General features: G+C 43.2%; 1 protein-coding gene across 5 annotated transcripts in view; it reads right to left on the bottom strand.

Annotated features, from left to right (window-relative positions):
• Nucleotides 1-9,075: 9,075 nt before the first annotated feature.
• The window catches only part of LOC144142464 (uncharacterized), a 43,412-nt gene continuing 26,253 nt past the window's right edge, over nucleotides 9,076-26,234 (bottom strand). For 2 of the 5 annotated variants that reach the window (XM_077674004.1, XM_077674007.1), the window contains 9 exons: nucleotides 23,466-23,639; nucleotides 20,615-20,788; nucleotides 18,540-18,779; nucleotides 17,129-17,215; nucleotides 15,482-15,568; nucleotides 12,516-12,578; nucleotides 11,466-11,603; nucleotides 9,689-9,835; nucleotides 9,076-9,274 (listed from right to left, as the gene is read on the bottom strand). In XM_077674004.1, coding sequence (XP_077530130.1) covers nucleotides 9,726-9,835; nucleotides 11,466-11,603; nucleotides 12,516-12,578; nucleotides 15,482-15,568; nucleotides 17,129-17,215; nucleotides 18,540-18,779; nucleotides 20,615-20,788; nucleotides 23,466-23,639 — 1,073 coding nt within the window. In that variant the 3' untranslated portion in view covers nucleotides 9,076-9,274; nucleotides 9,689-9,725. The remainder of the gene's footprint in view (nucleotides 9,275-9,688; nucleotides 9,836-11,465; nucleotides 11,604-12,515; nucleotides 12,579-15,481; nucleotides 15,569-17,128; nucleotides 17,216-18,539; nucleotides 18,780-20,614; nucleotides 20,789-23,465; nucleotides 23,640-26,234) is intronic. The other 3 variants (XM_077674006.1, XM_077674005.1, XM_077674008.1) reach the window with 3 other exon arrangements.

The raw sequence follows: 26,234 nt of genomic DNA, 5'->3' as shown, positions 1-26,234 counted from the left end.
CCGGAGTTCACTTACTAGCGCAACAGCACCGTCCTTAAAGGCGCTATGAAGATAAAACACAAGTTTGATTCATTCAAAAGATTGCCTCGTTAGAATTATACTGACACCAGTTTTAATATAAACTTCGCTCAAATAAGCTACATAATTAGGCAAAATGATACCACCATCCAGCGAGGGAACCTGAGTTGATGCGAAGCATCACGGAGGTCCCGAAACGTTCCCGAGATTGGGTATCCAAATAACGAAAAATGACAGAACTCCGGACGGCGCAGCGTGACTCAACCAAAGCAGCAACTGATGGAGCGGCGCACGGACCATGTTTATTATATAGAGCAAATGGAGTGGGGAAGAGGAGATGAGAGAGGAGACGCGCATGCCCGCTTATCGCGCAGCTGCGGCGATGAGTAGCGCGCGCGCTATCGCACAGCTGGCGTGGAGAGGGGGAGAGCAGGAGCAGTGCGCGCGCAATCGCACAGCCGGATCGGAGAGAGGGAGAGCAGGAGAAGCGCGCGCGCTATCGCACAGCTGGTGGGTAGAGGGGGGAAAGATACGGACGGACGACGGAAGGACGACGGACGGCAGAGGCGAAAGCAAGAGATGCTTTGCCTCTAAAAAAAGGAATGGCTATGCGACCCACTCGCACAATTCCCGCAACAAAACATATCATGTCATACCAGGCAGCTCTGCGATTGGTGGAGGCCGGCAGAAGCAAACGCTAATTAAGCAGAGCTTAAAAGCTTGCCGAACGAGCTATTTGCGCTGAAACTAATGCCACATTCTCTTTCAAGCAGTAAGAATGGTGGTACCGACCGTGGAAGTTACGAAAGCACACGTAAACATGGAAGTAGCGATGCGCACTGCTGTTGGTACTGCGGGAACTATGCTTGGTTTAGCTGCACAGGACTGCGGGGCTTTGGGGTAGTTTTAGACGACACCGTCCGATTCACGCCAGCAACGGTGTCTTACATGACCATATTTGTCGAGTGAGCACTCTGTTTCACGACACGATTTTCTCCCTAAACAAAAACAAGCCAGGCTCAAATACAGTCAAAAACAAACGAGAGGCAGAAAAGAGCTTGCCACGGTATGGTGGCACCATCTATGTTCACTAACGGTAAACAAGGCTTTCCAATCGGCTGCAGAGCGGTCGGTTCCTGTGTAGTCATTACAGATCACGAAAACACATGATTGAGCTGAAAAATAAAAATTTTAACGTAAATTGATTAATTTCTGTGAATAATACATCGTTTGCGTCCGGACACGCGCCATGGACACCATAAAACACGCACTCTTCCGAATAAAACAAACTGCTATTTTGTCTTCATGGCTCCTTTAAGAGGCGACGTGTGTGGTTTTATTAAACACACTGTAGGCGTTTGAGTTTCCCACGAATAAATAACTATTTGAGCTCTAAGGAGCTATAACTATAAGGAACTGCAAAGGGGTGACCGAACGGTTGAAATAGTCTGGGATACCCAAAATGGCCGAAGTGCTATGACCTATATACTGGTAACGGTGGAATTGGCCATGCGAAAGCAATATCAACGGCATGTGCGCGAGCGCAAAATTTTATTGGCGCAGTCAGCAAATATTTGGGTTGAATCTCCTGCAGCTCGGCGGCCAAGACGGCCTAACTGTGAGGCACTAATTTCAGCGGCGGCGCCGCATCCCATGACACTGAAGTGCGATTGCGTGACGTGTGTGATACCTACCAGGTTTGCACTGCTGTAGTGCCAAACAGCCGCATACCCCCATTCACATCCACGTCGCTCTTTCCGGGACAGTCACAGTCAGTAGCGATGGGGGCACTGGGCCGGCATATACCAGCGTTCGCTGACAACAGATTTTGATTGCACTGTTCTGGTTTTGTACCTTTAAAATGGTTGACGAGTTCTTTTCGCGCGCTTGAGAGAAGGGCGCTTTCTGCGAACAAAAATGTGTTATTCCTGATTGGCTAAGGCAGCGTTTATTCGCTAGGTCCATGCGTTTCAACTATTTTCCAAGTATATCAGTGTTTCTCAAACTACGGCCAGATTAGAAATTTTAGGGCTCAGCGAAGACCTCCCGAAAGGTTATCCCAACCCCTAATTTATTTCTCATTTTTTTACAATGTTTCAGAAATAAAAGAGTAGCTGACAGTTGCGATACTTTCTAAAGCGGAATTAGAGCGTGGTTTGTTAGCTGTGTCGACTGCGCAAGTAATTTCGGTCAGACTATGTTGAGGCAAATAATTTAGGTCAGACAAATATGTATCTTTACAGCCCTTTCGTATTTATTCAGGATACCTTACAGGCCCATGGGAGGGCATAGCGTAAGGGGGAGCACATAATTTGTAAAGGGGGATTACCGACAGAGAAACAAAAAATGCCACAAGGCAAGAAAATAAACACATTTAAGAAGTCAAAACGCAGCAAATACAATGTACAATGTTTGAAGAAGGAAAAACACAAGTTAAGATTGCGAACTAAAGTTAACAAAAATGGTATTATAGCTACTGCACATAGGTATGTATACAATCAAAGGTACAGGAATTCATGAAAGACACAGCCAACATGTGCACTTCGGAGATAATGAATATCGCTAAAAGCCAGAAACATATGAAATAAAAGGTATACAAAAATTGTACAGTGAAAACATTATGGTGCGTAATGATCAGATAAATGGCGTCGAAAGGTTTCGTGGCATGAAACAGATGCGATAACGTCGGGGAGATCATTCCAAAGGAGTATTGCACGTGGGAGGGCAGATGAATTAAAGGCATGCGTGGAACCATAAATGCGTGAGAAGCTGAACTGGTTGTGCAGTCTACGTGACATGGTAAACGGGTGGTGAAGATTAAACTCGGATGATCTCGAGGAATAAATATATTTATGAAATAGGCATAAAAGTGCTAAGGAGCGACGTGTGTGTAACGTTTGAAGGGAGCATTCATGTTTAATCTGGGTGATGCTAGCGTATCGGTCGTAATTAGATGATATGAAACGAGCAGCTCGATTCTGAATAGACTCAATCATGTCAATTAGATAGTTTTGATGAGGAGACCAAATAGAAGAAGCAAATTCTAGCTGTGGAAGGACTAATGTTAGAATAGCAAGTTTACGAACACTAGACGGGGAATTGCGTAAGCTGCGTCGTAGGTAACCAAGTGATCGAGAAGCTTTTGCGCATTTGCTAGAGATGTGGTCCGACCAAGACAAATTGGGAGTGAGAATGATGCCAAGATATTTGTACGACGACGTCCGTGTTAGCAAGTTACTGTTTATGCTATACGGAAAATCAGAGGTAATACGCTTACGGCTAAAAATGATTACATTACATTTAATTAAATTTAGTGACATCAGCCAGGTGTCACACCAGCTTGAAATCAGATTAAGGTCATTTTGAAGGTCTAGATGATCATCAGAATTGTTTATTTTACAGTATATAATTCAATCATCAGCAAAGAGCCGAACACACGATGTTAAATTTGTACCCAAGTCGTTGATGTAAATTAAAAAGAGTAAAGGGCCTAAAACGCTGTCCTGCGGTACACCAGAAGTTACGTCCGAAAGAGTGGAAGAAAAATTGTTGACTACAGTGAACTGCTGACGGAATGTAATAAAGTTCGCGAAGCCATGACAATGTTAGTGAATCTAGCCGAAGAGCTGATAATTTTGCTATGAGACGACAATCGACTACACGGTCGAATGCTTTCGAGAAGTCCAGAAAGACACAATCAGTTTGGAAGCCATTGTCCATGTTAAGGTGCAGATCGGTAGTGAATTCGAATAGCTGGGTGTCACACGACAAATCTTTTCGGAAGCCATGCTGATTTCCTACGAAAAACTGATTAGATTCAAGATGGCTGAAAATGTATGACGCAATGATGTGTTCGAGCATTTTGCAGCACACGCACGTTAAGGAAATGGGGCGATAATTGTTGGGTGAGCCTTTGTCGCCAGTTTTATGAACTGGTACAATCTTACCTATTTTCCAATCAGATGGTAACTGACCTGATGCTAATGACTGGCGGAAGATGTGGTATAAGAATTTGCTCGAACTTGTAACGGTGCCTTTTAGTATTTTTGAGTTGATATTATCAATACCTGCGGAAGTAGAAATTTTAAGGTTGTCTATAAGGCGTTCAATGCCAGCGATAGTTATTTCAATGGATTCCATATATGCCCAATTGTGCTCACGAACATCTGGGACGCTACCATGGCTTTCCAGGGTGAATACGGAGGTGAAAAATCGGTTAAATACAGTGGGGCACTCCGAATCGGGAACCGAAGCTAGGTCGTTATTTTTCAGCAAGATCTTGTTAGTATCGCGTGACGGGGATATTTCTTTCCAGAATTTTTTGGGGTTTGACTTTAGTAAAGAACGAAGGTCATGCGAGTAGTATTTACTTTTAGCGGCATCTATTGCTGCGCAGTATGTGTCCAGGAAACATTTGTATTTCTGCCACGCCTCTCCAGTACCAATACGCTTCGCTCGCTTGTAACGGCGTTTTTTCTTGCTGCGTTGCTGCCGAAGGGACTTCGTGAACCAAGGGTTTGATTTGTCATTTTTAATCGTAATTAATGAAATATGCTCACCTACTAAATCCGTTATTTTATGTTTGAAGATTAGCCAGTTTTCTTCAATATTTCGAGAATCAAAAGATGGTAGAAATGTCTGATCGAAGAATAATTCGAGTTCTGCATTGATGAGGTCGAAATTCGCTCTATTGTAATCCCGAATTTGTTTGGTGGAAAGACCAGTAAACGGTGACGTCATTTTTAATTCAAATTGGAGTATGTTGTGGTCAGAGAGACCTTCTAGGTAAGATATTGGGTTAATGGTTTCCGGGGCCGACGCAAAAACTCAATCTAAAATGTTTGGTCCACGGGTAGGTTCGTTGACTATTTGTGAGAAGTTGAAATCTAAAGAAAGGGTAATGAATTCGACGGAGGTTTGGCAGGAGGACGACAGCGTAGCCCAATCAATGTTCGGAAAATTGAAGTCGCCAAGAATGTAAATGTAATCAGAAGGGCACAGCATGACGGCTTCAGAAATGCTATCTCTCAAGTTCTCTACGAATGAATTTTTACAATCAGGCGGACGGTAGCAAACTCCAATCAGTATGTTACCAGAACGTGTACGACACGTGGCCCAGAGGATTTCAATTGATGATTCAACTGGGATGGCCTTAGACAAAAGGCTGCATTCGCTCCATATTACTTTTTCTTCAACAAACACTCCATTTACAGTCCTTGATTGTCATGAACGAGGTCTTGTGACCAGAGGAATGGACGGATATATGTTTGACTTGCTGTTATGTTGCAATGTCTGGTTCTAAAAAACGAGGTCTATGCAAGTATTTCGCGAGGTAGTTACGGGCTTTTCCGGCGTTACAAAAGAGAGGAACGGGATGTTCTCGCACATCCAGGTAGGAAATTCCCGTTTTTCTTGATTTCTATAATAAAGTCCCCGACTAGTAACATCGGTGTAGCATGATGGGCAGTTACAGTGAGGTGGGGGAGTGCACTACGCCTTTGGCGAACGCGGTAGGCGACGGCTAGACAACCGCTACCACCAAGCCTTTGAAGAATTTCAGGGCACGCAGTTCGCCAACATCATCAAAGGCACCAATGATTTTGGAAGAAATTGCTAACAGACGCATACGCAAGTAGATAGCTCCTCCCGCCGCTCTGTGGCGGTCTCGGGGAGCCGCATACCTGCTGCTTCGGTGGCGCGCACCTTTGGATTCTTGCGCCGGCGGCGTTGAGCTTCTCCTCGGGCTGCGACTTTAGCGGCAGCGGTAGATGCTTTTATACCTTCGTTTCATGAAGGTACCGCGTCATTGTAGTACGCACAACCGCATACGCTTCTCTGGCGTAATCCCGCAGCGTGCCTACCCCGCAGAGATTGTCTCGCGTCGCGTCGGCATGCCGTTCTCCGCCTCACACTTTCTATATGCTTCCATCCTGGGTTTCCCTGCTGTCTCTGTATCGTCGGTCTTCAAATCATTCTTCGTTCGCTCGGTCACTACGAGGCGACGGCAGGTCTGCACCACACACGCGGGCACCTCAGAACGGCGCTCTAAGATGTGGCTGCGCACCATCATTTTCGTTTAGTTTCTCCGCGCAGCCTATATTATAACGTTGCCTTTTTTGTACGACACACGAGTTTTATGAAAACTGCAGCCACACAAAAGGCTGGGTGGCTTTTAACTGCAAGAGAAAATCGTAGGAAAATATTAAACGCCTGAGCCTCATAGTCTGACATAAAAGGCGCGTATTGAAAGAGAGTGTTGACGACTTTTGCTACAAGTAAAAATTGTTTGACATTATGGCCCGACGAATATTGGTCATTGTGTGGTGCCCCATCACTTTTGATTGCGCAAAGGGTGTCCCTGGCACACTCACGATTTAGAGCCATTGAGGTAGGCAATCGAGTTCAGGCAAATTGGTATTTTGCGGCGCTCGCTTAGAAACGACAAATGCCCGCTCGTCCAAGAGCAACTGAGGCCATAAGAATGGGACTTTTTACATGACAACTTCTCTAACATCACAGTTCTTTGTTTCCGGGGTAGACCGCTACTGATTATGTCCCGTCATGTTCAACTGTTACGAGATATGACGTAATATGTAGAAGCTCTAGGTGGACTTCAGTTCCCGCAGAGGTAATGGGCAGATGTAGCGTGGTTGTAACGCCCTCGGCTCCAACACAAGAGACCCGGGTTCAATTTTCATTTGAACGAAAATGCGTTTTTTTTCTGCACTGGGCATAAACGACCCCACCTGTTTACTGCACAGTGTGGACATATTGAATTGATCGAAAAGACGTCCATACATTCTTACTGCATGCTGCTGTTATGTGGCTCAGCTTTTTTCTTCGAGTTTCCTGAGTTCCGTTCTGTTGCTTAGGGGGCTTTGTAAAATTAGGCTGCACCTTTGAAGGTACACAGGTCTTAAAAAACCTAAATTCTCTCATTGTAGGCAACAAATGTGGGACGCGCCATTGGCATCACCTGCCGCAAGACAGACTGGGGGAGTGTAGTGTAGTGTTGTGAATCATAGCCCCGGTGGGAGCGCCTAGAACTACAGTCACCATGTATCAGCTTACGTATTGTTATCATTGGTCAAGCCTTAAAGTAAGGCGCAAGTTCCTACCGTCCACGATATCTGCTAAAATCAACTTGTTTACTTGTCAGCAGGAAGTACGAACAAAAATAAATGGTCGCAGACCTGAATAGTTAAAGCGAAAATTATCGTATTCACGTTTGGTTACAAGGTGGACACTTGAACAATCCATTTTCGCACGCCTTTCAAATGTAAGAGATGTGCAAGACCGTCTGCTGTACAGAACATTTGCCTTCATTTGCGTGAAGGTAATGCTGCAGCACTGTGTTTCCCGGGGGAACTGCATGGCTCCATTTGAACGACTTTGCCACTATTGCCTGCTCAAAGACCTAGTGTGTGGTGCGTGGCGTCTTCCTCTCCGCTTCAGTACCGTAGGCGGGTGTTTGTGATGCTGCTATAATGTGGCTACGCGACCTGTTCGTGGTCGCAGGACCACTACCAGTTGTATTTCGAGAAAAAAATCACAGTCTGCCTCATCTAATGAGAAGGATTTTTGAAACGCGAAGCGTTCTCTTCGCAAAATAAGTGGGCGTTCGCCATTGATTTCTTTGGATTCTGATTAATTTATAAGTACTAGTAGCTTAGAGTATGAGTACATGCTTGCACGTTACACGTCACATGTACCATCGGGAACTTTGCACTTGCACATAACAAATTTGCGGTCCCTGTGATACACGGCCACCGGCTCGACTACTCTAACGCTAAATAGGGGGTCAGCCAATACCTGCGTGCGTGTGGCAGAGTACCTTTATTGAGACAAAGATGGTTGAAACCAAAGCTTTCTCCATGCAGGCTTAGCTTCAGTCAAATTCCACATTTTAAACTGTATCAAAAGTGTCCGCATTGTGCAATCGCATAGACCTCGAATTCACTCTGCGAAGGACCAAGGTTAGATTCAGACGATAGAAAGTGTTTTTTTTTTTGAAGCGTTTGGTATGCCTTCGCCTATATTCATGATCATAATGTCCCCTTTGTGGAAACTCACCGTTTAAGTTTGGGTTTCTGCATTGCATTTTGGCGTTACAGTCTACTCCGCAAGGCAGGCATAGTTTTCACTTTCAAATCACATGGTGAGCTACAAGTAGTAGCCAGGGTATCAAGATTAATTTGAAAGCGCCTGCCCCAGCAGTCTATGAAATGTTTTGTAAATGGGCCAGCGGTTTCCCTTCAGAAAATGAACCCATACGTTCCTGAACTTGTCCTCGTAAGCCTACACTGCTTAACCAAATTTAGGTTTGCTTCTACTGACTCGGCCGTCACATTACTACTGCTTGTGTTCCATTGGGAGGGCTGAAGCTTCTTCTGCATTTTTTCTTATGTAAAGCCTTTTTCTGTTATTTCTATATCAACAGAGAAAGCGGGCCATGTTTCGGGGAACATGGTTGTTGCAGGGTAACAAAAAATGTACTTTAACATTTATTTGTGTGGTTTGAAAACTTTAAAATATTCTACCTATTATATCCGTTCACTAAACAAAGTGATCTTAAGTGTTATCACTGAAAATGAAGTCTTGTTGCGGCTTCCCTCCTTGCTTTTGAAACACTTTTGTCTGGAGAGGGAAGCCAAAATACCTTCCAACAAAAATAGGATTACAGAGTAAAATTTGTGCGCGCTCGTGATACCTACCATAGCAAACTCGCCAAGCCTAGAAACCGAACATTTTGATTACCTTTGCAAATACGCCGAAATTTAAAGTAAATGTATAGTTCCCCTTTTCAACGCTGAAGTAGAGATACTTCCAATCTGCCACAGCTTTACAACGTTACAGGAGAAGGAAACTTCACTTTGTTAGGTATCTGCGGATTATTACGTTTTCCTTGCTGTCTCCAGATAATGTATATCTCACGCTTTGATACTTAAAGGCTAAGGACGGGGCAAATGCGGATGTCTTCATTTAAAATAGAAAAATTTATGCCTATATGATCATAATGTCCGCATAAACGTTTCCTAACATAAAGGCTGGCATTGATAAGTGCTAAGAAAACAAATACGTAATTTATTAGCATTGATACAGAAGACAAAAAATGTTTACAGCGTGTTTTAACAAATATTTCGCTTGTATTTTCCACCTTCTGAAGGACTTCTTCAGATCTTGTTTTCGTAGGATTCAAGGATTGCCTGGGCTCCGATGGCGCCCCATCGTTGCCAGAAGGACCGCTAAACGAAAGCTGCGCACAAGAAGCAGAACAACATGTCAACTCTTGATTACAGGTTGCAAAATTGTTGCACTTCAGCGCAAGTGAAAAACGTAGGTTGGGCATGTATCTTCTATTTTTGATCATTGCATTCGTTTAACGCATCATGCGTCCCTTACGTGTGTTGATTAACTAACCAGTTGAAATGAAACCATACTTTCGTGGCTTCATTCAGGAATTTTCACTGTATTATTTCCAAACATTATCACAAACTCCCAAAACACCGTGCGCGATGCATTGCCTTGAAAACTGAACTGCAAAAGCCTTCGTTCACGATACAAAAATGTTTTCGACTATGTGCGTGTTTTCTTAACTGCCTAAGTATCCTAATTATTTTTTCCTGTGTTATAGTCTCCCCGTTTAGTCTAAAATAGGTGATTTCAATACCTCGTTTTTTGTAAAGAGCTTTCCGGGAAACCTTTGATCACAAAAGTCCAAGGCTGGAAGAATCAGGTGAGGCGCTCCTGCGGAACCGGTTTCGAAAGGAAATGACCACCCGCCTTACGCCTCGCTCGGTTTTCAGGAACCTCCTTACTGCAACGAAATCACAAAAGTATTGTTAGAAATTGTGAAGAATGAAAAATAATGTAAATATTCTTCTGAAAAAGAAATATATTTTTAATAATTTATAAAAATTATTTTAAATATTTAAAAATATAACATGACAAATTATAAATAATGGGCTACTTGCGATGGAAAACAAAGTGTATAAAGCAGAATTTTGCGTCCGCAACATATGCAGAAATAAATATACTGCACTGGGCTTCTGAAAGAACAACAGAAAATCTTCTGTACTTATATTGGTCAAATTCTACTGCGTGTGGTTTGCCATTGTAGTATAGAAATAGGAATGCCCAAAAGCGAACGCCTCCTTGGGTCTCGTTAGACAGTGTGCACTTTCATGCGGGCATGACACGGTTGCTTCAGAGTTGACCACCGAAGCTGTGGTACCTTGTGCTTCTTTTTCAAGTTTTATTATGGAAGAAGGGATTTTTGTGTACGAATAAAAACTGTTCTTCCGCCAGGGTTTCTATACACGAATTTGCACATTTCTTGTGGTTTCTAGCACTGCTTAGATTGCACGTTTGGAATGGCGTACGTTGTGCCTGTAGATTTTAGACACATGTGGTTGATGTTAAAATACACCTAGCCATTTTAGAATATTTCAATAGTGGTCCACATAATTTTTAGCTGTCTTTCCCAGTGTCAGCGTTTGAGGTTATAACAAAAATTACACCATTTTTCTGTAGGGGAACCCTGAGTAGTATGCGAAGCAGCCATGGGGTCGACTGAAGTTCCCATTAGTTTTCAGTTCGTCGTTTCCGTTCACCTTCAGCTTCGCGTGCCTTCGTTGTATCAGTAGCTTCTTGCCAGAGTTTGAATGAGTGAAGAACATAACGGGCGTTCGTAGGACATGCTCCCGTCTCGGTTTGTAGCGCAGTGGGAAGAGCGCCACGTACCTCCCGCTCCGGCCGGAGAGTCGTGGGATCGAAACCGGGCGCCGCCTAACTATTTCTTTTTATAGCGGGATGCGCTGACGTCAGTCCAAAAGCTGACGGGGCTTAAATGACGTGCATACGCAGTAGAGTGCGGACGGTGGACGAGAAGGGAGGGAGGAACAAAGCCGCGAGCATGAGATTCTCCGCATCTAAAACTTATTACGAAGATGTTGGGTAATTATTTTCCCTCAGAATACATTTTACGCTCCCTCCAGTAATAGCCTACCGGAAATATTTTCAGCACGGAATTGAAAGCTTCTCAGATATATGCTTTTTGAAATCCCTAAACTTATTGGGAGAATACGAGATTTGTTCATATTGCAGAACACGTACGGAATACAGGTACGAAATTTATTTTTCAAAGTTTAGAGGAGCTTTTTCAAACATAATATCCTTCGGGCACCTACATGCTTGGGAACGTCTTAGCGATCAGTTACCAAACATGCATAAAAAACCAGCAAAGAAATGGCACGTCAAACAGGCTAATAGTTGACACACCGACTCTACGTTTGGCGACGTATTCTTGTGGGCGTATTTACGCTCACTATTACTTCTATCTTCACTGGTACCTGATCACGAGAGCAGGAAATAAGTGTGCACCGAAGACGTAACAAGAACTTGCGGAATTATGTATATATATCTTTGTAGTTTTTAGATGCACTTACTGAAGCGCATGGCTAGGAGACGTCTTGTTCTGTGGAACGGTGATCCTCGCTTGATGTGCGTCAGGCGTGCAAGTACCACGGCGAGCCCCTTGCCCCTTGTACTTAGGAGCAGCTTTGGGTTCAGCAGGTATGCGATGTCTTTCGAACGAAGAATAAAAAGGCTGAGTTAGTTATCCAAGAAAAGACAAGAAGGCAATTTTGCATGCTACAAAATGAAAACTTGAAATTTTGTTCACCCATGGAACACTCCCGCCACGCAACTGCCAAGTGATCGTTGCCACTTTTAGGACATGGTTGCAAAATGTTTTCCAATGCCTCTTGCCACCCGCATAACTTTTGCTGTAACCATGCATCTGTAGAGAAACGTTCACTTTTTCCTGTAACTTTTTTGTTTAAATTACTTTTATGTATTATTTGCACTTATTAAGTTCGCTTCACTACAGCTGTTATGGATATCATGGTGGCAGCACTAAGACTTAAGAATATATTTTTAGCGACAGTAAAATTGAAGCTTCAAAAAAAATTTTCTTCTTTGTCACAACAATCTGCGCCGTTTCTTGTCGGTCAGTATAGTGGAAATGTCCATCAATTATACCGGAAGCTTAAGCACCATATCTGTATGAATATCATGTATTGCCACATAATGTCCTTAAACTTTTATACTTACAAATCAAGAGAAATGAAAAGTGCCAGAGCAATTTCTTTGAGGCGAATGAACCGCTCTCCCAATTGACGTCGCAGTATTACAAAGGAAACATGATTCCAGGTCGGATCATGGACTCCCAATACAGTATCAGAGAAAATTTACATAACCAACCATATTTTTAGAATTCTAACGTCTGCAATAATTCTTACTTTGGGAATTTCTGACCTGGAAAGTTTCAAAACAGATATGTAATTTTTGTTGGGGGTTACGTCCGCCTTCGTGAAATTTTGAAATTAATTTTTTTGCAATGCCTAGACCACAATCTAAATTAAATGCGGTTTAGCTCAACTTTTCAGACGAATTCAATGATATGCCTAATGAAATAGACAAGAAGTACCATATACCTTTGTTGTTAAATCCTTCTTCTTTAAGAATGCGTCTCACTTGTCTTCTATTTAGGGTGAGCACTGCAAGATAAAAATTGAAAAAAAAACAATGTAACTTGCTTTCATCAATATTGTTCATTCATTGAAGCGATGTCATGTACACACTTTGTTGCGTAATATTCTTTTAATGTCGGTAATTCCCTTGGTTCCGCGCAGCTCTCTGAAAATGTTCAAAGGAAATTCGCACAATATCACGTGACTACTTGCTTGCCCCCTCATGCAACGTCACCGAATGTTACGAAAGCTTACATTTTTGCAGGATTTTATGCTTTCACGCCAGAAAGCTCTATCGTAAAATTTTTTGTGACCTCCGGAAGTTCTGTCATTTCGAACAGGATCTGACAGCTCAGGCGCGCTGTGTACATAAAGGGCCGTTATACTTACTATCTGGGCACGGTTCATAACCTCGAGCTTCGTAAGTCCTACTGCACGTGCGTTGACCCTTCGGTACTACCACGCGTCACCGCCATCCCTGCCGTTAAGTTTGCACTAGCGGCTGCGCCACTACTTCGACACAATGTACCATCCCCCTGCTAGAGCGACGCTTCTTGCATTGGCTTTCACTCACTTTGCGTCGTACCTTCGCTTGTTTGAGATCCCTTTCACTCACCATAAGCCTTAACTTCCATCCAACCGTTCAACGCGGAACCTTAGAAGATGTTTTTTTTTTCGCAGTAAAGAATAAGAGAATACGGCGATTACTCTTTGAATTACTACTTACAGGTACAAGAAAGATTGAGAAAAAATATTAAACACAATATGAAAGAAACAAAACTTTATTAAACTCACTTCGATAAAGGACCCGTATTTAGCCCAGTATTTCGGCATGCCAGAAGTATGTTAGCGTTCAAGTAGTCCCCTTTAAAACTTTCGGACTGTGGCATGCTCTGCACATTCATTGATCTTGCCAAACACATTACAGACCTGAATACTACACCATCTAGCGCTTACCAGGCTCTTGGTGAGATATACTCGTGTCGGCATATGAAACTGCCACGTTTTTTTAGGAAAGAAGGCATTTTTCAAAATAATAAACCAGGAGCTGATGTGCTCCGATAGAGCGAAACCACTTAGCAAACATATTCCTTATGCTGAACCTAATGGTCAACCTAATGCTCAATATGTCAAAAATAAATTGCTTGTTCGGTAGCCGGTGAGAAAAAAATGGCTACTATATTTGAAATACTGCGCCTTATCTAGCCACTGTGTTGGCTTCTATGCAAATTTATCAAGAAAAAGAAGTGCGCAAAGACCAAGGTTCCACCCGGAGCTGACTGGTTTAAGTAAAAAATGCCCGCAAAAAGACTTAAAAGCCTCGTTTAGCGGCATAGCAGAAAAAAATTAAAAATGCAGACCTCGCAATCAAGAAAAAATTCAGCTGAGTTGATTTCCTACCGATGCTAAGGCTTCTATCCTCTACGTCATCTGTAAACATATTTTTGTAAACCTAGTGTTAGCTGATTTATTTGGTTATACAACAAACTAATTTCTACTTACGTTCCACTAAATTTACCCCGCATCATGTTATGACAACCGCTAACGTATTCCTTCAAAACCGCGGGCAACAAACAAAATTTTTTTATGTGTAACTATATTGTGCAGTGCAAAAAAAGTTCCTGAAGTCAGAACCATTATATGGCCCCGCTTCTCTCACGGCTCCGAAAGCAGTCTTTATGCGCTTCATCCCTAATATACTTCGAAATAAAGAGGATATATAAAGTTCTACCCAAATTTACGCCACCCATTCTCTAAGAACGTGTAAGCGCACAACTAAAATGGCACTGGAGGGGGGGGGGGGGGAGTGCTTGACATAGCTTAGGTACGGTGTTGAGTCGGGCACTTGGAATATCAATAAGTAAGGTGTTCTTTACTGCGAATTCCTTTTGGCAGCTGCGCTGAAGCTATATTATCTGTAAGTCACCGTAGCAGAGCGGATATTACCCAGAAGGGTGAGCGCGTAGAATGTCGTTCCACATGAGCAGTGTCTGGTTTTGTGAGATTAAGTAGTTGATGTAGTCTGTCAGACTCCTCCTAGTAGCTACTGGGTGCCTATATGAGGTCACAGATCGTAATCTTACAAAAGCAAAAATTCTTGAAGCGGTCCTACGATTTCGTTTGGCTCCGCAAAGAACTTCATAGAACGTCTACTATCACGCCGAATGTAATATGTACTCACAACTTGTGACGCGACTAGTGTATTGATTTTTATTCGCAGTATAGGGTAATTGCATTTTGAAGAATGTCCCTCGGAGTCATAAAAAAACGTGACTTCGTGCACAAGGATGCGAAGGTTCTACAGCCCCTATTCGGTTAGGTTGAGACAAAAATTGTCTTTTCACGTTGTTCTCGTTGTTCCCAAATACGGTACTTTCTTAGTTTTAAAGCTCAATGCTTTATTTCTCTCTTCATTTGTGTTGATGCGTTTACCGCTTTCTTCAATTCAAAACGGGCTATTCTGGAAAGCGAAAAATTTCTTTGAGTACCTAAAACCTGTAAACCTGTTGAATTTATATAGCGTTTATACATCTGTAACAACTGAAGGCCACTAAGCGTTCTCCAAAAAAACTTGTGCCTGAGGTATGTTACTAAAAACTGAAATACATTGATTTGAGTTAGCATCACCGTGTTTTGAATGAGTAAAACGTTTTCTCAGCGCTGGCATTTTTAATGTGTACAAGTGATAGATGCTCTCGCAACGAACATTTAACCGGAGTATAAGTAACGATTCATATGAGAACTCTATCTTTAACTGTTGCAGCCATATGCACTATGCTCATTTGTGGCTGTAGCCATTCGTTTATTAGATATACGTATATATGACAAGCGCGTGTCATGTCAATTGGCACAGTGAACCAGTGCTGCTGAGCCGCCTTCATTCTTCGTCACCGACGAGTAGAGTGAGTAAAGCAGCACATAAAACACACCTTTCATATTACCTCCTTGGGGGCCATGCCTAACCCCTCCGTTTCCTACAGGCCTTCTGAACGTCGGTGGGCGACCTGTTACTCCACCTTGAATAAAGTAGACGAACTTGCAAGGTATAGACAGCCGCACAGTGACCATTGAGTTTGCGCTTTCAGAAATATATATGCGTGTTTTCATTCCTGTTACCACATTTTATTTGAAGTGCAGAAGAATAGTCATTTGTAGGCTGTATTGATAGCAAGTGGAGTAATTTACTATCGTTTCATAGGGCCTGTAGTTACCTATGACTTTTCACATTATTATATTGCGGTAGTTATTTTTTCTACCATAAATAACGGTTGAGTCTCTTTTAATAATAACGCAGGCTGTAATGTTATTCGCAATATCAGAAAACAATTACCACAGCAACCAAGTCAGTGCAGAAGTATTGGAGTTTTAAAGGATTATCTCATTATTAAGCAAACAATATGGTTTGTACTAGTAATTCCAGTTTTTTTTTCTACTTTCACAGAACGTACTTGAAATCTCAACAGTCATTCTTCTAGGCGCTTGGGATCGTCATCGTGCATTACACTCAGGTGAGCACATGAGGTGTTTTTAACGAATAAAAAACGATCGCGAAAGAACCGAATTTTTGTGCTCATGTGTTACAACAAACCGGCTTGCGTAAGGTGCAGATTGATGTGCAGATCGAATGTGCAATTAGTAATGTTTGAAGCACTAATAAGAAGGACCAACAAAGTGTTTATGAATTTCAGTTCGTCACAGGCATGTGACGTAGAAAACATAACCACACTTAGCGGTTTTACAATCGTTGTTGTATTTAAAAAAGAATTTTTTGAACAAGTATTGTCAGTGAGTGTATTTGCGTTGCAAATTCTTAAGAGCAACGGACCTACATTTTTCTCATGTAATAGCCGTGAAATAGTGCCATGCAGGACGTTTTACAGTTTAGATACTATGTGTGCTAAATTCTCCTGCTTTTCTCAGCAAATTGTTATAAAGCAAAAAAATCAGGAATTTATTTTCAAACTTCCACCTACGTCTGAAGAAATAGAAGGAGGGTGTTCCTTAAGCAAAATTCTGTTTGGTTCAGAATAACCAACGCTGTTATGCTTAAGAAAGTATACTTTATTGCTCTCATATTCGTTATTTATATATATTTCTCGCTGTTTCCTATATTGGATGCTCTGCTGTAACGCAAAAATATGTGTTGAAATACTCTCAACCACAGGAATTTAGTGCTTCTTTCACAGGCCTGCAGTGTAGTGAAAAAATATGTATTGTTAAAACAAATAGGTTCCGTAGTTCAGTTCCTGAAACCTGCAACACTCCTTGAATGATCATGTGCATTTTCAGAAAGTTTTTCTTGCATAAAGTACACTTGTATCGTTGGTTTTATATAACGATCAGAGAGTTCTGGCCACGACTATCGAAGTGTAAAAATATCATCTCTATAAAGAATTACTCTTCCAGTGACATGCACGACGCTCATAGGCCGCTTTCACAACTTCGTTGGTGCAGTCACAAATATATGGTATCCATGCGCTCTGTCTCGCCAAGAGGCACAATTATAGGGATTTATTAGTTGCTAGTGGATATTCCTTGTTGACAATAGGATCAGTGAAGCAGCACTCAAAACGTACCTCTTGCTCCACCTCCATGGGAGACACGCCAGCCCCCTCTGTTTCCTATGGGCGTTCTCATCGGCATTCTGCCACCTCCTAGTCCCCCTTGAAGGAAGTAGACAAACTTGCGTGGTTTAAACTGATGTATACGGACCACTTAGACACTGCTAAAGAAAAATATATACGTAATGCCTACTCCACCATAACTTCCTTTGCATCAAACAATACATTGATGCGTAATAGATATTGGAAGTAAGAACACAAAATGCAAAATTAGAGTAGTGCCTGTGACCACCCACTCTTCGAAAGCAGCGATGTACCGTCCAGGGCGGTCAAGTCGCACTATTTGCAGCCATATTTGTCATGAGGACAACAGTAATGGAAAAGCATGCTTACGAAAAGACGTCAGAGCTTCGACAAACAGCCTATAAAAAGCCTATTTTATGCATCAGGATATTAATCAACTCCAATTGTTTGAAATCAAGGGGGACCTTTGCTCGGAGGTTTCGCATTTATTGCTAGAAATATATTTAGCTTCTAGCAGAAAGTTATAAAACTATAGCAATACTGTATTTCAAATCTGGTTAGCGTGGGGTGTGCTACAAGAAATAAAATTGCCCTTTAGACAGTTTCAGAAAAAAATCTTTTGCCAGAAAATTGCTCTACCTCGTATGAGTGATCAGTTTACTTAGAAGGGGATAGCTTGTGGGATATGAAGTAATCACGCCTATTTAGATAGCCACAACCTTAAAAGCTGAGCTGCAAAATACCTCTAAACTTTTAAGCTTGCATTCCTTGCCCATGTACACAATTGTGCTCCTTAGTGGCTATATATTCTAGACAGGTATAATATTACCTCTTGGCTCTAGATGGTTTATTGCGTTCTGCTACTCTAAGCCTTTTTAAGTGTGTTGGAACTCGTTGAGTCAAATCCCAACACGGATTTGCGAAAGCAGCACCCACATATAGACTACCCCTCAACATTTACAAATTCTAGTTGCCTATTTTAGGTTAAAACAAGCAGCCTTATCTTGTTCATACCATTAGGTGAAATCAGAACTTTACGTCTTTAAAGAATACCTCCTATATACAGGAGTGTAACTCTTTTGCTCATGCAGAGGTAGATAACATACACAGATAGACAACATAAATAAATGTGTTGGTTGGCAGGTAAAGGCTACTCTTCATATCATCACGCGGAATTGAAATTCAAAGATTCAGCGTCGACAGGCTATATTTGGCACACGGCGAATGCGACTAATGCGAATCGTTGAAACGTTTTGGTGAAATTTTCCGGTTAATATGGCTGAAACTGAATAAAAAGTGATTATGAATTGCCAGTTCCACAACAAACACAAAAGCTTACAAGCGGACCTAAAGTGCGGTACCCCACAGGACAGTCTCCTTGCTTGTAGGTTAGAATACCGACCTCTCATACCACCTCGTCGTGTGCCTTGTGATTCACGGCCTGTGCTTCCCATAGGAGTGGATGGCCGGCGAGGCGATGGCGTCTCAGGTGGTCGGCCTCCCCTTATATTCGGACCAAGTGCCGGGGGCTGGGGTGCACCCCCAGCTCCTCCAGGTCCTCCAGGTCCTCCAGCTTCTCCAGCTCCTCCAATTCCTCCAGGTGCTCCAGGTCCTCCAGTAGCACCGCCTTCCTCTGTAGGTCCTAAGAGGGAGGTTATTAGGGAGAGGGCCGCGTGTACACGTTATGTAGTTTATTTTTTTCTCTTTTTTACGATGTATAATAAAACAGTTAGAAGTTGCGAAATTGTAGATGTTAAAGTTGTGAAGAGGGAGCGTGACATAGTGGGCAAGAAAAGTCCAAAAAGAACGAAACGGGAGAAACAAGTATGCGTGTTTTGTGCCTTCATGCAACGGCCCACCTTTTGCCTGACTTCATCCAACCTTCAGGCATTACTACCAAAGAGTATAATCCACACTAACGCATGTGTACACTGCACAGTCATCCAAGGTTCCCCAGCCACCATTTCCACTCAGATGTTAGAGTGCTTTCTTCTAGATATAACTAAAAATTTTCCATCACCCCAAAAACTACTTTATCGTTCGGACACGAAATCGTACTTATCCTGGTCATATTTGCGAGGTTCGTTTGCAACTTTACCACACATTCGCCCCAAACTCCAGTGGAGGTTGTTTCCAGCCCAAAGTCAGGCCGCAGCATGCCTAGTTCCTGTCTGTGTTGCGCCGCCAACAGTTCACCTAACCCTTTAGCAACAATGGCGTCATTGCTTCGGAGCATTCTAGGCAATCCGAATTCTCTGAACGAAAACGTAGAGCCCTTTTCTTTTACTTCGGGGCGGGATATACCATCTGGAGTTTTGTTGAGAGCCTCAAGGCTGCACGTGCAGCGTCTTTCGCGTGGTGATAATATTACTTCTTAGCCATTCTTTGGTGTAAAATTGCGAAAGTTCGCTCGCTCTCTTACAGGTGGGTATACAGAATGACAAAATAAACTTTTGCGCTTTTGCGCAAGTACAATTTGTGAAGAAAGGTCAATCAACTATTTCATGGGGTGAAACCAATTCAGCGAATCGAAGAACAGCTAACATACTCCAAGTTCACCTTCGCCTCATTAGAAGTCCATTAAGAGAAACCCTTTTTCAAATTTATACGCATGCTTAATTGCTAATTTTTTTCGCCAAATATAGTTCGATATGTCAAGAGGCCTGCGATATGGTCAGTAATTTAGAAAATATATTTCAGGATTTTAACCCCCTTTAAAACTTACATTTGAAATTTAACCCCCTTTAATTAAAAAAAAACGTATCTAGCCACGTTGATGGCGTACGCCATGGTGGTAATGTACACACAAAAATTAAAGCCGCTAGTTTGAACAGCTTACTCGAGAAGTTCATAAAAAAGTCACGCAATGAGTCTCGCACTTTTTTTATATATTTACATGTATGCCGTAACGGGGGTATAAGGTGCTAATACACGTTACTGGCAAATATTTGGTGTGTTGTCATATGTTCATATGATTTTAAAGCACAGCTGCTTTCTCATGATTCCAACAAAAAAACATAACCTAAGCACGTCTCGCTTGCGAGACAGATTACGTGGACAGAACTTCCATCTCTTTGCTTATCAGGATGAAGCTTTCTCACTTGTAGTCAGTTGTGTTAAGTTGAACTTGTAAAATCTTGGAGCTTTTTGCCATTATTTTCCCCTAGTTGTCCGAGCCACTGCAAACAACATAAACTAAAAGCAAACTTGAATTTCTGTAGTTGTAGCTTCATCTGTCATTCAATCGTTTGGTTTGATAAAGATTAAAAAATGCATGTGTTTGCCTTGGCTGATCGGGTGGCTTTAAATTACAGAGTTTTAGTAATGGTGCATAATTACAAGAGTTTGGTATAAAAATTTACAGAAATATGCCAATTCACAGGAGATAATGCGCTTTTTTAAAGAAATATCAGCATATGCCAAAGGTAAGAACCTGTCTACGTCTTCTAAACGAATCATTTTATGAATAAGTCCAACCTTCCAGGCCTGTAGTTTCCCTTGAAGCACCACCGCCAAATCCGCTACCAAACTCTCCTCCTCCCGTCGAGAATCCTCCAAAACCAGAAGGAATTCCTCCACCGCCTAGGCCGCCAAAGTTGAAGTCGCCCCAGCCACTTCTTCCCGCAACTTCGCTCGCCCCTCCACCAGGTCCTGAGAAATTGGAAACGAGAAAGTCTCAGTTTTTATAAAAATAAACATTCTGGAAAAGCTTAAAAATAACTTTGAAATATCTCCAATACCAAGGAAAGCAAATCAAATCCACAAGACTCGGAACACTGCGGAACAAATCTGCTCGTGAGCCTTCGTTTTATTTTGACAAACAGATTCTCTAAGATAAACGTGTGCGCACAACTGATAAATTACGCCAATGAACTTGTGCACTAAGGGAATTATAATGTCCAAGAACCAAACGCTTAAGTGAAGAGTTCACCGAGTCTACACATTCGAAACCGTAGCAAATGCGTGACATTTTGGGGGTGGCGTTACCTTTACCCAGGTGAGAGTGGCATGAAGGGGCGGTTCTAGCTTGAATTTGATTGCTGCAGTCAACAGACCACAAAGTGATGAGATATTCTGTTAGGCAACTATGAGAGCCGAACAGCGCTGCAGAGTTTTAGCGGCGGCGCTGTAAGCCACTTGATGAAAACGTGACGCGCGCGGCATTGTTATAACGCTTTATTTTTGCCCTGCTACTTCTTATTTTGGGGGGGGGGGGACACATGACTGGCTGGCGTAGTTTTATTTGTAATGAACCAGACCAAATCTAACCGCTACTTTCGCTAAAAAAATACCGTAACCTCGATTGGTGTACAGATCATTTGCTCAATATCAACACGCAAGTGTTTTATGGCGGGGTAAACAAACCTAACTGACGCCAAGGAAATTACATCACCAGAAACGTTCGTCGCCGAGGTGGCGCTAGGTTTTGAGCCCACGATCACTGCGGCCGCAACGGGAGGTGTGAAACGCTCTACGACTGAGCCATGCAGTCATGGCCTAGTAGCTGTACGAACGCGCCTTATGTCCTTCCCTCTGACTTCTCTATTGCGATGGTGCTGCCGTCTGGGAGAGGTGAAGCGAAGTAGTGCGTCAAGACGCTAATGAGTGCCGATAGTTGGTGCCTCGATAACGTAGTATGTAGCACCGGAAGCTGCTGTGTTTACCCGTCCGCCGCCTATGTGGAACGCCGCTCAGCTAGTGGAACGCCGCCGCCGCGCTTCACTTTCTGAGCTTGTCGCAACGCAAGCGCTTGCGTACACGCCACGCAGCAGGACCAATGTGGTCGCGTCTTAGCCTAAGCAACCCGTCAGCAGGACGTCGCTCGCCAAGCATACCCGCAAGACTGCTGCCTACCGCAAATCACGCCCCTTTCGCTGTGTCGTACTGTAACTTCCCCAAATGATTCGCTGACAACCCGTTCAGTTTTGTTCGGACGTTTTGCGAGCGCCTGGGGTTTCAATCAGATTTGCGCAATGCTCCAGCGCGTGTAGTTCAGTGTCTAATTTTGATGTGTCTAACGGTGCAATACCGATGAAATAAAATTAGCCGTGTGGAAGTTCATATCGCGCCACTATAAACATTGCAATGCTGCTGTGAAGGCACATATCACATTCGTGTTTTACTGATTCCTATAAAAACAGGAGCAACCACATTTTTAATAACGTAAATGACAGTAGGAACCAAAGGTAACTGTTTGGAAAGTTGGTTGCCAAAAGACGTTCGGTTTTACTCACCCGTTTCGCAATGGTGTTTCTTGACAGTCATAATAAAAGAGTTTTATTTGACTAGATAAATACGTGTCACAGATACCGCCCCACAATGTGCCAGTGTTCGCCGAACTATGCTATGCACATAACACTTACCGTATCTGAAATCGCAAAGAAAAGCAGCAACTCCATGCACATACCATGCGTAAAATCAATATTTCACATCGGGCGGCCGGTCCGAAGGGTTTTTTTTTAGGAGAAAACACCACTTTTTGTTAACAAGATCATCAAGAAGTATTTTCAAATCGGTTTAATTGAAGGCAAGGTGGCACACTTGCTTACTGGAAGGATTCGGCCACTTTTGCAGGCGTGGTATGTAAAGATCGGGCGGATTCAATACACCACCTGGTTGCGTCGAGGTCACCGGAGCAGAACACCACGACGAAAGAGCAGAGTGGTCGTGTTTCATTTAAACATTGGCGCTTTCACGGTTTTTATTCATGAAGTTTGTTCAATGGCGAGGGTTTTAGGCCCAAATGAGAGTAGTATTATTGGCCAGAGGGAACGTGTTTCTGCAGAGAAGCGATTCTGCTTAGCCACCACCTCTCGAATACACGCTTGTCCGCTTTAACATTCCCGCTCCATTTCATAGCCTGTTTTGTAGGTGCTTGAGCAAGGAAAGTATCTACATTCTCCTCCATCATCATCACCAGTACCAGCCTACTGAGGTCCACTGCAGGACGAATGCGTCTCCCATTGACCTCCAACCACTCCTGTCCTGGGCAGCTTGCGTACTTCCTTTGCCCCCGAAAAACAGGGTTAATCTCTTATCGTGTTATTGGCCTCCCTGTTCTTCTAGTCCCATCTCTTGGTATTGACTGTGTTACCCTGGCAGCGCACTGGTTGTCATTTCTTCCTACTAAATGGCCAGCGAGTAAGAGTTGTAAGAGTTAACCCAGACAAGTTACTTTTAATAAGAGCAAACGCACAGGGTCTCACAATGGCTCTAGACAGAATTATTGAAGAGGGGTGGCTAAAACTGTAAATTCAGCAACTAAATACACGGTGCGCGCAAACTTGTGCCTTGCATCTCCATTCAAGGTTGCAAGGTAGACCCTTACCTTCAGGGCTGGAACCTGGAGAGCCGACTGAAATCCCGCCAGTCATGCCTCCTTCCCTACCGAAGGCCCCCGGCATTCCACCGAGAATGGTGCCTCCATTTTCCCTTGGGCCTCCAGTGCGCGTCAAGCCATCTTCGCTTTCTCGTATGTGATCGTTCATTTCGCGTTCAAATTCTAGAAGATGCATAAATGGGAGGACGTCACTGTACACTTACAGCCTTTTGTATCATGTGACGCCAAAAAACCATATGAACGCTTTCTACGGCTGATACAACCGTCAATAAACGTATTTCAAAAGCGTTAGTTTTGAATGCGGGTACGACAAGCAAAAAAACGAGCAGGCCGCGTTCTTTGACCGGATAAGTTATGAACCAAATGCCTTCTTTCGCCTTAAACTTTGTATAATTCCACGCTATTCCTTCTGGACTAAGAAGCATAGATGCCTAATAAACGGCGGTATTGCAATCGAGGATATAGTCTGGTGATTCGTCGCTCCACAGAGAACGCTGCACACAGAAAGAGGCAACGCGTTGGAACTTCAACTTTCTGACAGTGTTTATTCCCCTGTCTCATTGGGAACGTCTGCGTGCATTTTTTTAGAAGATTGAGTAAGGCAAGTGCTAAGGCATTTTGTATTTTTTCTCTCTTTGAGAACGAGGGGCAAGGCGCATTGAAATATTTGGATGGTGTTCTGTGAGGAATATGAAGTAGCATAATTATTCCTATCAGTTAATACAGGTGTACTTGGGCACTGAGTGACGAGAAAAAAAGCAACAGAGAAATCGGCAATAGCTGGTCTTTTTCTATGCCTGTAAAAACCAATGCTCACGCATGAAGCCAATTCTAGAGATTTTAACAAGGCATTCCTGATCTCGTTGTTTAAATAACTGCGGTTTCCCGTTAATGAAAAAACATTCAAGTTGCTTTATTACTTTATTTACTTTTGTTTCTGTTTTTATCCGGTGGTTCAATAGAAAAAATTATTATTTCCCTACCTACTGCATTGTTTTTATTCTAGGTGTGAGACTCGTAAAAATGTTAATGCAAGATTTATTGTGAGATTCGAAGGAACAAGTCTGCATCGCATTCCTTTCAATCGTAAACTTGGGAATCAGCTCTCTGCGTACGCTCCCATCTGGTTCAAGAATGCCTAACACGCCCATTTACGCATGTAGTTTAGGAGGCGCGTTCAGGTGCTGTGAAACCGTGATTTCCATCATTTTTGTCTAAGAAATTACCTTTCCTTGCTTAGATAATCTTCTGCATCCTGAAACTCCTGTCGCAGTTCAGCATTGTCGGTCTACCAACGCTACCATTCCATCCTCTTTTACCGACTTCTGGGCTCTGCACTTGTTTGACAATCTGTGTTACACTACGCACCATTGCGTACAAGCGGTGACACGGCTCATTTAGAGTCGCCTGAAAAACTTGGCACCAGCAGCTCCAAAAGGCGCCACTGTCATGTCAGTGGCGCATTAGTTTGACGTTACACTCAGGAATGCCCCCCAAAGCGGTCGTGGCCAGCGTATCACCGGTACCACTTCAATTGATGTGATCCTCTTAGGGCATGGCTTGTTAATGGCCTATGGTAGTTTCATAGCTACAAATTGCAATTTCGTTCTTGTATCGTCGGAAATGGTCTAAATAGCGTTGCAACATGATGGCGATGGGAGCACTCTGTTGAGTTTACCCAGCCGGCCAAACCGCTTCCGCTCACTGACTAAGCAGAGTCACTGTTAATTATATTCGTAACTCTGGCTAGTCAGTGAGCGGAAGTAGTTTTGCCGGCTGGGTAAAATTCAAGACAGACTGCTCCCATCCAGTGCCGCAATCCTCAAATGTGTCATTCCGCGTGTGCAAGTGATCAGTTTGTGCTGATTTTACCCAGCCGGTCAAACCGCTTCAGCTCACTGACTAGCCAGGGTTACAATTAATAATTAACGGTAACTTTGGCTTGTCAGTGAGCGAAAGCGGTTTGGCTGGCTGGGTAAAATCACCCCAGAATGCTCCCATCCCCGCCTTGTTGCAATACTATTTAGACCTTTGCCCCAGTGTATCGCTATTTGCGCGAAGAAGGGGGGCAAACCCCCTCGGCCGTCGTTGTCCTTCCACTAGTAAGTTAAGAATCCTAAGAAAAAATCATGCTCCCCTTCGTCTAACAGAGGCGATGGCTCAACACGAAGCTTTCTCGCGATGGATTATTTGGTTGGGCAATCCCACACTGAGAGTATTTGCTCCTCTCGCGGTACGCACCACTTATATAGAGTACCCTTAGTAACTCTCGGGTGTGCACTCCATAGGCCTAAGGTTTCGGTTTGAGTTGTACGGTGCAAAACGGTGCCTGCTGGATGCCGTTCAGTGAGAAATTTTTGAGGGAGTGTTGGTTTGAGGTGTTAAAGATGTGATGTCAGGTCTAACATTGTACACCTCGAAATAGGAGGTTAGGCCTAACGTGTTGTGGCTAACAGCCTATGCCACGCAGAGCAATAACATTCTTCTCAATACGCATTCTACGGTTGTGTTCTGGGTTTTCCAATCCGCTTTTAACATGCCGGAATGAAGCGATCGGGTATATGCCGGCTTCATAACGCGAGGGGACTAGGTTTGATTCTGGTGTCATGCGAAGAAATGCAAGAAAGAGGCCCAGACAAGAAGAGGGGAAATGACGCGTTGAAATAAGACGACGGTGAAAAGACAGAGACGCAAGGCACGCGGCACTAAGATCATTGCCCCGACTGCGGGTCCGGGGGCTCGAGACCACATCATGAC

The sequence above is a fragment of the Haemaphysalis longicornis genome, unplaced genomic scaffold (genome assembly GCF_048455015.1).
Source record: "Haemaphysalis longicornis isolate Haplotype H1 unplaced genomic scaffold, Haemaphysalis longicornis Haplotype H1 scaffold_6, whole genome shotgun sequence".
Lineage (NCBI taxonomy): Eukaryota > Metazoa > Arthropoda > Arachnida > Ixodida > Ixodidae > Haemaphysalis > Haemaphysalis longicornis.
Note: the sequence above shows the minus strand (reverse complement) of the source record. Positions and strands in the feature narration are given on the sequence as shown.